Source organism: Electrophorus electricus, chromosome 2 (assembly GCF_041902795.1).
Source record: "Electrophorus electricus isolate QZ-2024a chromosome 2, ASM4190279v1, whole genome shotgun sequence".
In the NCBI taxonomy this organism is placed as follows: Eukaryota; Metazoa; Chordata; class Actinopteri; order Gymnotiformes; family Gymnotidae; genus Electrophorus; species Electrophorus electricus.
The window spans coordinates 34,547,792-34,563,704 of record NC_137498.1 but is presented as its reverse complement, the minus strand read 5'-3'; the positions used below and the strand labels follow the sequence as shown (position 1 = coordinate 34,563,704).

The window sequence follows — 15,913 nt, the reverse complement described above, 5'->3', positions numbered from 1 at the left end:
TGTCCAGTAGACATTCAAAGCAGTTTAGTATATATTGCCACCTAGCGTTTGGGCATACCCTGGTGCCACACCTCTGCGATAACCAGTCTATGGAGTCAACGGTGACGTACCGTCCACAGTATACAGTCTAACTGACCGAGGAGGCGGCATTGCAGTTATTTATACTGACATATTAGACATAAACAAGAAAGGTGGTTATTATTTCGAGTCCTTTGAAATTATTTTTACTTGCATAAACGATGTAGCCAGCGATAAGAAGCCCACCCAACCTCTTCCTCTAACTGACATCTACAGGCCACCAGCACCCTACTCAGAGTTTATTAACGAATTTGCAGATTTCCTCTCAAATCTAGTCACTCTTGTAGAAAGATCCATTATTGTTGGTGATTTCAATATTCACTTTGATAGGGGCTAGGTTCATCTGAAATCGATTATAATATTTTGTTCTATATTAGAATAAATTGGTTTCACCTAATGTATAAGGGAACTCACACTATTGTGGACATACGCTTGACTTAGTACTGACCTATAGTGTAGACATAGTCATACTACCCAGTCTGATGCCATGTCGGACCATTAACTCAATTCTTTCGAACTACATATGACCCACAACAGAATATCCTCGCCTCGCTACCACACCAGGCGCACGATCACGTCAGCCACTGCATCAATATTTATTGCGAATCTCACAGACATACCATTTGCGACTGGGATACCCCCAAAACCCACGGAACTTGATCAAATGACTGAACGCTTAGAATCACTATTTCGCTGCACACTCAATGATGTTGCTCCACTTAGGGGAAAAAATTAGTATCTTGGTATAATGATCACATTCGCAATTGTAAAGCAAAACACTTCCAAAATAGAGCCTAAATAGCGCCACACTAAGCTTGTAGTCTTCCAACTTGCATGGAAGGAGAGCCTTCTCAAGTATAGGACACCAATGTTCAGATTACAACTTCAAATAGAAGTAATGAGTTTATTAATTTCTTCAATGAGAAGATTAAGCACATTAGAGATAACATTCAGAGTATTAACATGACATCGGGCAGCTACACAGAGATCAGAACAACCAAGCTAAAGAGACTAGAATACTTTACACCTAGAGCCTGAATGTACAACTCTGATCTCATGCTAAAAATCCTCCACTTGCTTACTAGATTCACTGCCCCCACACTTTCTTATGGAAATCCTGTCTGAAGTAATTGAACCATTTTACTAAATGTAACAAACTCCTCCTTGAACATTGGCAATATACCTAAATCATTAGCAGTAATCAGACCACTTATCAAAAAATCTAACCTCGACCCATGTCAACTGTCAAACTACAGGCTGATCTCAAACTTCCCATTTATTTCCAAGATCCTAGAAAAAGCTGTAACCTGAATACCTGAATCAGAACCAGATACATGACGTCATTCAGTCAGGGTTTAGGCCTCATCATAGTACAAAGACAGTACTGATTATAGTAGTTAGTGACCTGCTGTTGGCTTCTGGCCATGTTTTTTTGCTTATATTGCTTGATCTTAGTGCAGCATTTGACACTATGCATCACAACATTTTACTAGATAGACTCGAAAATGTTGGGATTAAAGGAATAGCGCTTTCCTAGTATAAATCCTATCCAGCCGGTCAATACCAGTTTGTTAACATAAATGGAGACTTTTCAGCATACAGGGTTAGCTATTGTGTCCCACAAGGTTCTGTTCTAGGGCCTCTGCTTTTTTCTTTATATATGCTACTTCTACTAACATTATACATAAACACTAGTTTGCACTGCTATGCTGGTGATACTGAGTTATACGTCTTAGTCAAACCAGAGGACATGCTATTATATTATAATTGTATCATAATACTTAATATTATTGAGGAATGCATAAAGGATGTGCATTCAGACACTGGATGTTGAGAAACGTCTCTCACTTAATCCTGACAAAACAGAGGTGCTTCTACTAGACCCACAGTTATGCCTTCATTCTCTAATTACTCACTGAACCTCAATTATCTCCCAATCACATCTTCTTTAATAGATACAAATCTTGGAGTGATTATGAATCCCAGTCCCTCATTCAAAGCTCATTTAAATGTTTGTAGGGTCGCCTTTCTCCAGCTCAGGAACATTGCAAAGATTAGGAACATACCCTCCTCACATGATGCAGAAAAGCTAGTCCATGCATTTATCACTTCAAGATTGGACTACTGTAATGCCTTACTATCTGGCTATACCACAAGCTCCAGCTAGTTCAAAATGCAGCAGCCAGTTCTTACCAGAACTAAAAAATTTGATCACATTACATCTATCTTAGCTAAGTTACATTCCCAGTAAAATGTTGCAGTTGTTAAAAAACACTTTTAATAACCTACAAAGCACTGAATGGGTACCTAAGAGAATTCCTAGTGCATTATGACCCACCACATCTAATTAGATCAAAAGGTGTAAGCTCTTTACTAGTACCAAGAATAAGAAAAGTAACTCTATAAAGCTATTTTCTTATTAACTACCCCAATCTTAGGTAAAGGTGTATATCTGGGTGTCCATGGTCATTGAGAGTTATGGTAAACTGGGATGTGATGATGCTGTCACTTCACCTCTTTTGTCACTCAAGTTTGTTGACCGAGAGCGACAGAGTGCTGATGTTCCAGGGTGCCCTCATGCTCAAAAATATTTTAAAGAACTTGCATAATTGTGAGATAGTATCTCATTATTACAAGGCATGAACACTGTCATTTGTATTCATTACCACGTAGTATCTCAATTATATACAAAGTCACAATTATGAAAAACCTCCTCATTCTTTGATTTTTACTTTTCCATATTTTATTAAAAAAATGAGATAACACATGTATCAGAGCTACAGGCATTTAAAGCATGATGGTAAAAGTATTTTCCACATTAAATATAAACAAATTAAATGGAAGCTTACAAAGCAAATTTGGATAAAGGACATACTGTAACAGGATGATTATTTAGATCACATAAAGAAGAATATAAAAACAAATACTAATTTTCTGTAACATTTTTAAAATGTGTTGCGCTTTCATACATAACGCTAGTAACAGACAATAAAACAAACAGATGTATTTCTTCAGAATGCTTACATAATGGATAATAGAAATGGAAAAATACTTGAAACAAATGGCACAAGATCAATATATAATTTATTCTAATGTATATCACAGAAACTATCACTCTCATGTCAATTTTGTCTATATGACAAATGTCTATATGACAAATTTGAACCTGTCCTTAGGTGCATGTTCATAACATTCATGTGCTGAGAGCTTTTGGGGCAATGACCATATCCTTGTGAGAAAAGCTTGCTCCATTTTAAAAACAAATATAAAGACACGGGCAGCAGTAAACAGATAAAAATCTTCCCACATTGTTCTTCTATTTGTCTTTTTCGACAGGTCCTCACATTCACATTTTCAGTATTTAACCCATTATTATTATTATTATTATTATTATTATTATTATCACTGTTAATAATAATAATAACAATAATATTAATAAGCAAATATGTTGCTACTTGTTAACTTATGCAAAGGAGATACCACTGTAACAAAAACCTGCATGAACCATTACATCAGGCAACATATTGTTTGGAGCATGCAAAATTAGTGGATCAAGTCAATTCACAAATATAAATTACAAATGATAGGCTAAAAAGGATCATTAGTGAATACTTATTAGTGGATACTTATTAGAAAGGATGAAACATCTGTAGTAAGTACAGTATGTGAAACAAGTGCAGAAACCCACTGTCTACCGTTGCTCTGGAGTGTTCAAAGTACTAGAATACAACTGCAACACATTCCTATATAAAACAAGAGCTCCAAAACATGGTCCAACATAAAAATCCATCTTCAGCTTGAGGGACTTATAGCACATGTAGTTAAGTCACATAAAAACACACATAGATAGCTGCAACACATTATTTACAAACAAAAGCATTAAAATAATAAAATCTGCCAGTGTAATGTCACTTGACCACATGGAGTGATAGTCTATATGACATGAAACCTGGGGCCAGGAGTGGCGATGATGTCACTGTAGGGCTCAGACTGGGTCAGCTCCACGGCCTGCTGCTTCTTTAGTACCAGGAAGCTGTAGAACTTGGCTGCTGCCTGCTTTTTGTTGTTGTTTTTGCAAAGGTCCAGCAGGCTGATTGATTCTGCGCCTGTTTTGGCAAGCACCCTCTGTGCAAACAGCATACAAGCAGAGAAAGAGAAGGCCCATGACTGGAATGTACAGATATTTTTGGATTTTAAAGGACATCTTTGGTCAACTCTGAGTATTCTAAATATACATTTTTTTTTTTTGTATCCAGGGAACACTGTCATACAGTGTTGTTGGTATTTCTTTACCCCCCCTATCAAAGGAACTTCTAGATTTGTAATGATAAGATCAAGCCCTAGTAATGTCACATCACAGGACATTTCAAATGGATGTAATTCATGATAATTTCTACCATGGCTTGTTTTAAAAGGTCAGAGAAATCCAGGACAACACAGAAATAATAACTGATTGTATTTTAATATGAACATGTAACTAAAATGCATCTTACATCATTTCTTATTGTTTAATTTCAACAAACCTAGCTCCACTATTCAGTTACTGTAGGCCTTGATGAACTGGAACAGGTGTATTAGATTAATGTTGGAACTAATCTCTTCAAGGTGTTCAATCTCCAGGACCAGAGCTGGGCTGCTCTGATCTAAAAACACAATGGATGGTTCGTGTCAAACCAAAAAAAAAAAAAAAATAATTAATTCCCCAAACACAAACATAAACATCATGGGTCAGGCTTCCACTAGCTGACATTTCCGTTTGGACTGCACTGGTATCAACTTATTTAATGGCAAACTGAGCACAAAATGTGTTGTTTTTTTGTACTTCAGGTTAAAATGTGATCTTAATAAGAGGAAAAGTATATCATTCAATAATATATTTTAATAGTTTGGGGAACTAGAAGTTTCGATTAATGTACAACATGTGACTGATCAACATTCTTAATCATGTTTTTAATTGTCTTCCTTAATCATAGATGTAATAAAACTTTAACAGCACTTTGAATATAATAAAACATTTGCATAAGCCTAACAAATGAATGTTTCTATACCACCTCCAGTATGGTACAGTATGGTAGCTTCTACTACAGATGTCATATGTCATTTCTAATTTTACTATCAACAGGCAGTTACAGTCTCATGTTACCTTACTCACAAAAAAAACAACAAAAAAAAGACCTCTTGGTGAGGTAGACAAATTCCTCTGAAAAAAGACAAAGAGCCCTGGTATTGCATGTGGACTCGATATCAGCCATGATGCTGAATTCATGTATTGGAATTGCTATTGAATAAGAAAACATTGGTACATCCCTGTTATTATCTAGTGTTTTGGATTTATCTGACCTTTTTTGGTCCTTATTCATTACTAAGATTAGAAATTTGAATTTTAAAAATGTCTAATTTTTTCTAATTCTTATTTTTCACAAACCAACTATATACTCAAATGGTGTACATGACATTACTTTGTGTCTTTCTATGCAGTAGCTCTGTGTTTAAAACCTCCCTGAGTTACTCATCACAGAATGACGTCTGGCCGTACCTGCAGGCCGTGCAGCATCTGCTGGGTTCTCTTATTCCACCTCCTCTCCTCCTGGTCCTGGTCTCCTCCCTGTCCTTCTTCCTCCTGACAAAAGCACAAAATCAACAGGGGCATTTCAGTATGACCAGGCTCACGAGCCCAAGTCCCCTACTGGCACACTGCACAGCAAAGTTCTCCTGATTGACACAGCTAAGACAAAGGAAAGAAAAAGTCTATACACCATCGACCTGGAGGAAGCAGACAGGTCAATTTCCTAAAAAGGCACCAATGAGGCAGGAAAAAATAAGGGCACATTGGACAAACATCTGCACAGTGCAGTAGTGAAATATAAACGAGTTTGGATGCATCTGGCTGTCACGTTTGTACTGTGACTCTAAATGGTTCTCGCAGAAGAACGTAGTCCTTACCTCCTCCTCCTCCTCATCATCCTTCTTCTCCTTGTTCTTCTCTCCGAGCAGGTCGAGCTCAGGGATGAGCTGAGAGATGTTGGCAGGTTCTTCTGGAGGGAGCTCCACCTGGGGCATGTTGAGCTCCACCTGCTGCATGTTGAGTCGTGTGGACACGATAGAGGAGCGGTCATCCTCCAGCATCTACACACACACACACACACACACACACAAACATCATTGGTTAAGATTACATAGGCAAGGCAAAGCAAGTTTTTCTGTACAGCACTTTCAAAGTACTTTGCATAGACATAGAAGAATAATAAGCTTATTACATCTTGAGAACTATCACCTTGAGAAGGTTTTTGCCAAAAATAAAAAGAAACTAGTTACAAAAACAATTCATTAAAATAATATTAAATATAATTGAGTTAAATAGGAAACAAAAGTTATTTTAAAGAAATGATAATGAAAAATTAAATAAATAAAAGTTGAATCAAAATAAATCTAAAATAAATATGAATAATAAAAGATATAAAGTGCATAAAATGAAATAAAGATAAAATAAATTAAGAAAAAAAGAAAAAAAGTGCAATGTAGTGCTTAAAAGTTGAAAGTGCAGTGCTATAGGATCTGAGGGAAAGCCTGGCAAAATAAAAGGTTTTTAGTTTAAATTTAAATACATCTAGGGTTGGGGCTCTTGTAAAATCCTCTGACAACTGGTTCTATTTAAAAACAGCATAATATAAACACTGCCTCTCTATGCTTAGTCGTTTACCTCTGACATGAATAACTGACTAGTTAATAATGATCTGAGAGTTCAGCCCAGCTCATAACTCTGTAGGATATCAGACAAACATGCTGGTCCTACACCATTAAGTGATTTATAGACCAGTAATAATACCTTAATGTACCAGTAGCCAGTGTAAGGAACTCTTGCAGCTGCATTTTGAATCAACTCAAGCTGTTTAATTATACTTTTTGGGGAATTCCATTGAGAGGCCATCACAGTAGTTATGGGACACAGAACACTTGTTTTCCAATTAGAAATTTAATGTCAGCTACGCATTAAAAATTAACTCATGAAAGATCATAAACTACAAATGAGTCATTGACTGTACAACTCCGATAGTCTCATAATATAATAGTCTGTTAAAGGGTTCAGATATTCTGATAATCTAATAAGGACTGCATCTGAAAAGAAAGCTGTCGGGATTGCTAAATCTCCCAAATTCATGATTTCAAATCCCTGTAATTTTAGTTTCTATTTCTGGTAATCCTAGGAAATCCCATTAATACCAGAAGATGATTTATATATTCAATACCCTAAAAAAAAAGTGATCATAAATCTTACTTATGTTTACCATTAATATTTACAAAACATACATTTCCTTTTATGAAATCAAACAGAAATAGCATGAAACTGAAGAACTGTACTTATTATTCTCTGAATGAAGTTCCTGGTTACAAATAAAGTTCTAATAAAACAAAACAAAACAAAAGTAAAAAAGCTCTTTGGCCTAATCTTTCTCATCCAAATATGGTACATATTTACTTAGCATGCCACATTTTACTTTAACATTAATCTTACAATAAATCTTAATTATTAATTTTTGAAGTATGTTTTCAGTCAGGATGCCAGAACTGATACACTTATTTCACTGATTTCAGAACTGATACACTGATTTCACCAGCAGCCTGTCAGACGGAGGTGGCATTGCACATGGCTTTTTGATTGTGTTTAATTTTCTGTTGCACCTGTTCTGTTTTGGTTTCATGTCACACCCTACTCGGGCAGTGCGTTTTATGCCTCCTTTGCCACACCACCTGTGTGTCTGATTATGTAATTATGTTTTTTCCTTTTGTGTTTCTTTGATGGATTGTTGGTCATTGATACTCTTCCTGTTGTCTTTCTTTAGTTTCTGAGCACTTTTATGACTGGTTTCATTAGTTTCATTATACTTTTCAGTTGGAAACTCACATTTTCTTCCTCGTTTCTTCCTGCATGTTCTACACCCGTGGCATGCTGCCCTCCTATGTGATTCTATGTTTTGCTCATTTGCATTTAGTTGCATTTGCATTAAGTAACTGTCTTGTTTTGAATAAAACAAAGTTGAATGGGTTATGAACAAGTTGAATGGGGTAAGGGATGGTGAGATCTGATTACCACACTAGCCACACTCACAGGCAGGGCAGGCTCGGTGTCCTGGCCCTTGCGTTTCTGCCCCCGGTGGCCAGAGGGAGGAGGCATGACCGTCTCATCCAGAGTGGTACGACTGCCCTCCATGGCAGAGGCCTGCAACACGCTAGGCTCCTCTAGGATAGTCTGGTCTGAAATAGCATGCACGCACGCATGCACACATACACGCACGCACACGCACACCAGAAGAAATGAGCTGAGTATGCAAGAGTGTGATGGAGACTGTCATTCATGAGAGGGTAGTGTGACAGACTGTCTCTCAATAGGCTAACGTGTTCTAGCAGGGAGCTCTCTGGTCCGGTGATCAGAGCACATGTTTGTCCCCTGGAAGATGGGAGGGTTGAGGCCAGGCATGGGCCCTGCTCTGCCTTCACTACAAAGACTGAATTCTACGATATATACATATTATTGTGGTACTTTCTTGTTCAGTGAGCACTAAAAGAAACAGTGAACATACGTGTATAAAAACATCTTAGCCCTACCTCACTCAATATGCTAAAAATCTGTTTCTTTTCTCAGCATGCCAGTACTAAGCCATTAATATACTGGTGGCTAGCAGCTTGCTGAGAAGATGCTCTCTTGCAGGTATCTTACCAATGATGTCTCTCTGCTGAGACAGAGCCTCCTCCCTCGGCACCTCAGGGTTCTCCAGGTCTTTGAGGAACTCATCCAGGCTGTCTGCCTCCCCACCCTTCCTTCTCTTCCTCAACTCCTCTGGCACAAGAGGGGTCAGGCACCGTGTGAACATCTACAGGAATAAACACACACAAACACACAAACACACATACTCATAAGATCATAATCAGTGAGGAGAATTTGCCTCAATTATTACACATAATTTCTGTTTACAGGCATATCCTGACCTTGAGGAGCCTGCTATTCCACAGAGGCTGTGCAGGCAGAGAAAAGAGCTTCTCCACCCCTCCCGTCTCTTTCCACATCATCAGCTTCTTTGTGGGCGGAGCCAGGTCCAGCGTGGTGACGATGTCCGAGTAGTCACTCAGCTGTGCCCGGATGGTCTTGCTGTCCAGCTCCTTCACACTGTCAACAATCAGCTTCCTCTTCCTCTTCGCTTTGGTTTCCTTAACTAAGATATACAGCGATGTCAATCTCCTGTTTGTCCACACCTCCCTCAGGTGTGTGTTGGCCATTAGCAGCCACCCCCTGGGGGTTATTATCTCTTATTTTGCTCCTTATTTAAGCCTTAACTTAATAGAAAAAGAAATTAAAATAATAAATAATTTCCATCATAAATCCTCTTTGCTGCTTTTTAGTAGTAAAAATGACTTATTGCTCCATCAAATTTAAGATATTTGATTTTAGATAAAAAAAAAAAAAAAAACACACCACAAAACACCACACATTAACGTCTGGCGTTTAGAGTTTGTCAGACCCTTTGGCCACTGCGAGCGGACCTGTGATATCGATGGGCTCTAGGGCGAAGGCCTCCTCTTCGTTGTGCACCAGTGTGGTCTGCTCGGTCTGGTCGGCCATGGTGGGGAGCTGCTCAGCAGGACCAGAGTCTGGGCTGTCTGGACCTCCAGCAGCTGTACACATCAAAACCCCCATCCATTACCAAACTGCCCTCTCCTTCAGGGGTAGCCTTTTTTCACCACTGGACACAATAATGAAAATTTGGCAGAAAAAAAACTCTCATACGAGACAGGTTGTCGAAGTCGTCATCATCATCTCCACCATGATCCTGGGGCATCATGACGTTTTCAGTAATGGCAGGAGGGTCATCAAAAATGCCACCGCCATCCTCATTACTAAGAAGCTTGTCCACTGAAAGTAGAAAAAGCAACCCTTAAATGACGAACCTGTTATTATTATGTTATTCCACGTGCACTTACACACGAGACATGTCCAGCCTACCCAGCATGCCACCTTCGCTGCTCTCCATAGGGTTGTCTCCAAAGTCATCTTTGTACTGGTCATACTCCAGGTGGTTGGACTTGTCTGTTATCTGCCCGCTGCCGGACTCAGGCTCCATCAGCAGGTTAGATGCGGAGGCTCCGTGGATGATATCCACTTCAAACGCATTCTCCTCCCGCATCATCTCTCGGTCGTCCATTCCGAAATCAGCTGTACAACAAAGCATTTCTGTTTTAAATTGTTCACTGTTTATGATTTCCAGTGAGTGAGCTCTACAATGACAAGGTTGGACTCTCAGGTTCACTGTAAAATTTGCTGGCTGCAGGTTTTACAGGCAATTCCAAGGAGAAAGACGTTAAACTGCATCAGACACTGTTGTAAATTTTACTGTTGTAAATTTTTTTTACAACTGTACGAGCTAAAGACAACCCTTGTTTAAGTTTAATGAAGATTAGTTTTACTGCTTAGTTTTTTGCAAAAATCCTGATCAAGTAATTTTATACTGAATACCCTTTCAATCAAGTCCAAATTGATTTGTATTGTCCGAGACAACAGAACTGACTGTTGCTCACTTCAAATGTATTAAAGTTAGAAGCTCCACAACAAATATTTAAGTATTGTCAGTAACACAACTAGAAAGTTGACTGAACTTACATAAATACTGCAAATCCTAACAGGGTTTTACAGATCTTTGCCTATGTGTACCATTCATATAGTCTTTAGAACTATAGGACTTAAAACACAACAAAACAAAAACAAACAAACAACAACAACACAGCCAACGAAGCTTAGAATTTAACTTTAGATTTAGAAAATGACTTGAATGAATTGACTGAATCCTAGTCACATCAATACAGTAAAGTTAGACTAACACTCTATACATTCATGTTATTTATACTGTTTTATCTTCAGCACAGAATAATAATTCATATTTCATTAATACCTAGGTCTAGAGAACACTGACAAAGTTTAGATCCTACAAATGCAAACAACATTATAGCTTTATTATAGCACTATACATTATAAATGAATAGGCATAGCAGTTTCCCCAAGTTTATAGTCATAATGCTGAACACAGTAAGTTGTTGTATAATTGTACAATTGTATGTTGTATAATTATTATTTTGAGGGGTGGGAAGGTACAGTAACTCCTCCACTGCCTCTTTTTAAAACCTGCCCCTCCACTGCAAGTCATGCATACTGTTCTTTAACACCACTATACAATAGTGCATGTGTACCTATGATTGTCCATGATACAAATATTTTTAAAGTTCTGAGTTTTTATGAGAATTAGTCTTTTTAGATGCACATATCAGCTAGATTTGAAAACAAGGATAATAGGAAAGTGAAAGTGGGCCTTACCGAAGTCATTTTCCTGCAGCAGATTCAAACTGCCCACCTCTTCTCTCATCGTGATTTCCTCTACTCGAGACTGATTCAGGGTGAACTGCTGTGCAACATCAATGTCACTGGAACACACAACATGGACCGATCTCAACAACTCTTAAAGGCCACTTTCCTATGCCAAGATCAAACCTAAATGTGGACTAAAAGAATTTCCAGTTGTGATTCACCGTTGAGACTGTTGACTAGTTCAAAACTTGATCAGAAAAAAAGGCCCTAAGGGTTAAATTCTCCATCAAATAACTGTAACCTATAAAATAAACGTAAAAACATCAATACAACTGAGATTTGACAGTGACCTTAAAATATGCTTCTCAATTATATATATTTTTGGATAGGACTGTAAATATAGGATCAGCTGGCCCCTTATATTGCTGGAGAAAAGAGGCAACAGAGAAAGAACTCACTCCAAGTCTGGAAGAGGCTGGTCAAAGTCATGAAACTCTTCAGGTAAGGTGATAGCATTGTAAGCAGCTTCACGGTTCTCCTCAGGCAGGTCCACCACACCTGTGACAATGTCAACTTTTTGTTCCAGGTCAACCTTTCCTCATTCTTCCCTCTTTGAAGAGAGCCCTTCACAGAATGCGCCTCAGACACAAATCTAATATACTGACAAGAATAACATTGTATTTCAAATGCAAAGGGAATCCCCAGTAAAATGTAAAGTATGATAACTGTAAGGTATAGGGGAAAAAGCCCTAAAGGTGTGTGTGTGATTAACACTTAAGCTGCCTCAACCAATCTTTATATTCATATGGCTTAAATTAACTACCTGATGTTATGGATGAAACCACACTACGCTTTGAGAGTAAAAAAAGGCCAATTTTTGATTACATTGATCAACCATGATTTTTCTTCATTAAAAAAAAGGAAAAAAAAAAGGTTGTTATTATGTTATTATGCATTTTTGCACGCTGAATCCAAATATGTTTTTCAAAATTTCTCCATCACTCCATCTTTTGTTCCAGTATGCTCATGTCACATGTATAGTATGGAAAAGAGGTACCAAGGAAACTGGATCCCTTCTATGTTGGTAGACTACTGCTGGACACTGAAGAGGGATGTTCCTGAGGCCAAATATAGGCAGAAATCATACATTGTACATCTGAGATGTAATTTTGTACATATAGTGTAATAATGTCCTTATTTATGAATAAGTAATATATACATAATGTATGATTGAGTTGCCCTATTAATTAAAACCCATGTGATAAAAAAATCTATAAACAGATTCAAATTCAGCGTGAAAAGGTCCACCTATTTTAGTCTTTGAAACAAAACACTTTGTTGCTCAGTGTGAGTAGCTTCCCTGTGCAGAGCTGTGTAAAACAGAGGCAGACCAAACCTGAATATTTTCTACTGCTAACTTCTTGTAAGGCACTCTGGTTTTGCCGTACCTGGGCGAAAGGCCATTTTGATCTTGATGAAAGCCTCGTTGCAGTCAGCAAGCAGGTACTTGGCTTTTCTGTGGTAGATACGCACGACCCCCAGCAGTAAGTGACCAGATGTGCGCAGAGCCATCTTCACCTAACACAAGAAAACATTTTCATTAAATGCACATGGAGTACTTTATTAATAAATTGCCTACATTATTGTTATGTAGAAAATAATGCATTTATTTTTTTTATCCTTTCATCATGTGTTCTTTGAAAGATACACTGTATTATATAGCTTTGATGAGTCTTTCAGCTTTACCTTTGGCGAAATGATACTCTCCACGCTACTCTCCAAATTGCACTCAAATACATGTGCCTTGGTAAGCTTCTTATCCCAGTGGGCCGCCAGCCAGATTTTGGCCAGCGGCCCACGTTTGCTGAGGACAAAGTGAGCGTAGAACATCGTCCCAGCACCTTCTCACAAGTGAGGTGGCTGGGGATGCCAAACCTGTGGTTCAAAAACAACCAGATGTTACACTTATTCATGCTTTGATGCCCCAGGTAATTTGCAAGGCTCAGTTGAGACAACGAGGATCACAAATGCTCATGTTAGTAGTTACTGAACCAGAAGATACTGAACGAGCTCTGACTAAAGGTATCAGCCTTTGACGTGATTAAAAAAAAAAACTTTGTTCTTACATGTGGTAACTTAATCTAATAAATCAATGACAGACTTAGAGAGGGAATGAAAGGAATACAGGCTAAACTGTAAAGTGCCACCAAAAGCTAAACTACTGTTCATTGTGGCTGGTTTACACAGTTTAATGGGAATCAACCATTAACACTTCAGCAGGCCTTCAGGCAAGGCAAGTTACATTTATATAGCACTTATTTATACAGAACACAATGGCAATTCAAAGTGCTTTACAGATAAGTAAAAGTATTTAACAAGGCTATTTAAATTGAAAAGATAAAATTAAAAACAACTGATTTAAACAGAACAAATTTCAAGTAAAGGTAGTAATAAAAAGTGTTATAAAAAGTTCAAATTATGTCAAGTGTTGAAATAAATTATGAAAATAAAGACAACATAACAGAAAGTGCACCGTAATGTTGACAATTATAAGTTGAAAATACAGTGCTACAACAGCTAAGAGAACAGTGATTAAATTGAGCTGAAAGCCTGGTCAAATAAAGTTTTTATGTATCTAATGTCAGGGCAATTCTAACATTCTCTCACAACTGGATCCAATTAAGAACAACATAAAAGCTAAACATTGCCGCTCTGTAGTGTTTACCATGTGAAATGCTTAGGAAAATCCTGTACTGTGAATGAAGTTTTGACTTTATAGATGTAAATATAGGGGAAAAAAAAAAGTTAAAGCTGTGTTTGGTAAGCCTACAGATCCATACGTTATTGGACAATGGTAACTTTTGATATGATATGCTCTTGAATTCTGAGATGAAGATTTGATGTATTTTTCAACATCTTATATGAAAACCCAAATTCTAGAGCTCTAATTATATACTGCTTAGTTTGTTCAGAAAAAAAAAACGTAACCTCCGTATTTTCTTTCAAAATGAAAAGAGGATGTTCTTGTGTAAAAAAAAAAAAAGTTAATTTGATGTATAAATAATGCACAAACCCTTGGAGAGAGATTGAGGGGGAGTACCAATGATACGATTTTTAATTTATGCATTACATGTTTGAATGTTCATTTTTTACATTGTATTGAAATTGTTACACCTTCAGTAGGAACTGCCCTTTTAGATTTCCTCCTTCCCATGGCCAGCTGTGTGTGATTACATCATTAGTTCATACTGGTTAGTTCACTTGTTCAAGAGCTCTAGAGTTGGCTCTAGATGTTGGCATCTGAGTCTGTTACTGTTTTCTCAATATGAGGACAGAGGAAGCATTGGGCCAATAAAGCAGGCCATCATTAGGGCTGAAAAATCAGAATATATAGTGTGTGTACAAATATATATCAGTGGAACTAGTATATACATGTGACTTCGGACAGGATTAATTTTAATTCTGAAGTGTACAGAAGCATCTTAACTACTCACATCAAAAAACACACACCACCACCACCACCACCAAAAGAACTTGCATTAGGACAATGCAATAAACCAAACATTCTACTACAGTCCCTTATATCACTTTTCATGAACAAAAAGTGGAACACTCATCTAGCCATGTCATACACGCATGGACATAGGGTACTTGGGGCTGTGACCCCTCTAAGGTTCACCCAAGGTAGATATATATATATATATTTTAAATAAAGCATTTTAACCTCACACTGGTTATTTTCAACCAGTCTACTGTGCTACGGAGCAAAAGCCAAAAAAACCCTGCCAGTATCCAATTTGCTACGGATTGCATGAGTACGACAAACTGTCAAACTGGGCCTGTGACGCTGACTGCACCAGACACTGCCTGATGATGCAGTAGTATTGACTGCCTGCAGTACTTATTTTCATCTTACAGTTTTACTGAGCTTCAGGCTATTAATAACCATAACTCGCACACAACAGCCTAGAAGACTACATCGCAGCAGTTTACGTTGGTGCGCCTCTGCACAAAAAAGCTGTACGGCGTCGTCGTGAGACTTGGCTTCGTTGTAAAGATATTCAGTGTTTTTCCCGCACTAAACCAAGCGCTATGCACTTTTAGTAGGGTCGATGTTTCAGCTGAGCATCGTTCCTAATCAAATTGATATTAAAACTGGAAACGCTATTATATAACAGCAACTGATGACAGGACTATCTTTGCCAAACAGTTATATCTCCCGTCAAGCGATACCCAGTAGGATCATAAGTAACCTAGATATTAGCTAGCTAGCTATATAGCTATCGTTATCAGTGGCACACAAAGCGAACATGAGATTATATGCACAAAAATGCACGCTGTAAAATCAATTTAATTGCTTTTACTCCGTGTTACTTACAAAAAACGCTCCAATCGTAGCTTTCCTTATTTGGCAACCGTATCCAGGGGTACCTCTTTCTCCACGCCTCCTCCTTTGGTACAGTTTCCTGTAAAACAAACAAAATG

At 37.9% G+C, this 15,913-nt stretch overlaps 1 protein-coding gene across 4 annotated transcripts; it reads right to left on the bottom strand.

The window, feature by feature from the left end:
• Positions 1-2,795: 2,795 nt before the first annotated feature.
• On the bottom strand, positions 2,796-15,913 carry rad21b (RAD21 cohesin complex component b). Of its 4 annotated transcripts, none has more exons than XR_014117934.1 (15): positions 15,807-15,913; positions 13,175-13,363; positions 12,877-13,006; positions 11,887-11,986; positions 11,438-11,544; positions 10,076-10,285; positions 9,860-9,985; positions 9,616-9,747; positions 9,064-9,287; positions 8,795-8,948; positions 8,186-8,331; positions 6,022-6,204; positions 5,615-5,698; positions 4,602-4,721; positions 4,066-4,203 (listed from the first exon to the last, which is right to left on the bottom strand). XR_014117934.1 is itself a non-coding variant. In XM_027011692.3 (14 exons), the coding sequence occupies exons 2-14, from the start codon at positions 13,316-13,318 to the stop codon at positions 4,012-4,014; spliced, it is 1,932 nt and encodes a 643-aa protein (XP_026867493.3). In that variant the 5' UTR covers positions 13,319-13,363; positions 15,807-15,913; the 3' UTR covers positions 2,796-4,011. The 4 variants fall into 4 exon arrangements, 2 of the variants coding, with proteins under 2 accessions (XP_026867493.3, XP_081556462.1); XR_014117935.1 differs by having other exon boundaries at positions 5,615-5,695; XM_027011692.3 differs by lacking the exon at positions 4,602-4,721 and having other exon boundaries at positions 2,796-4,203.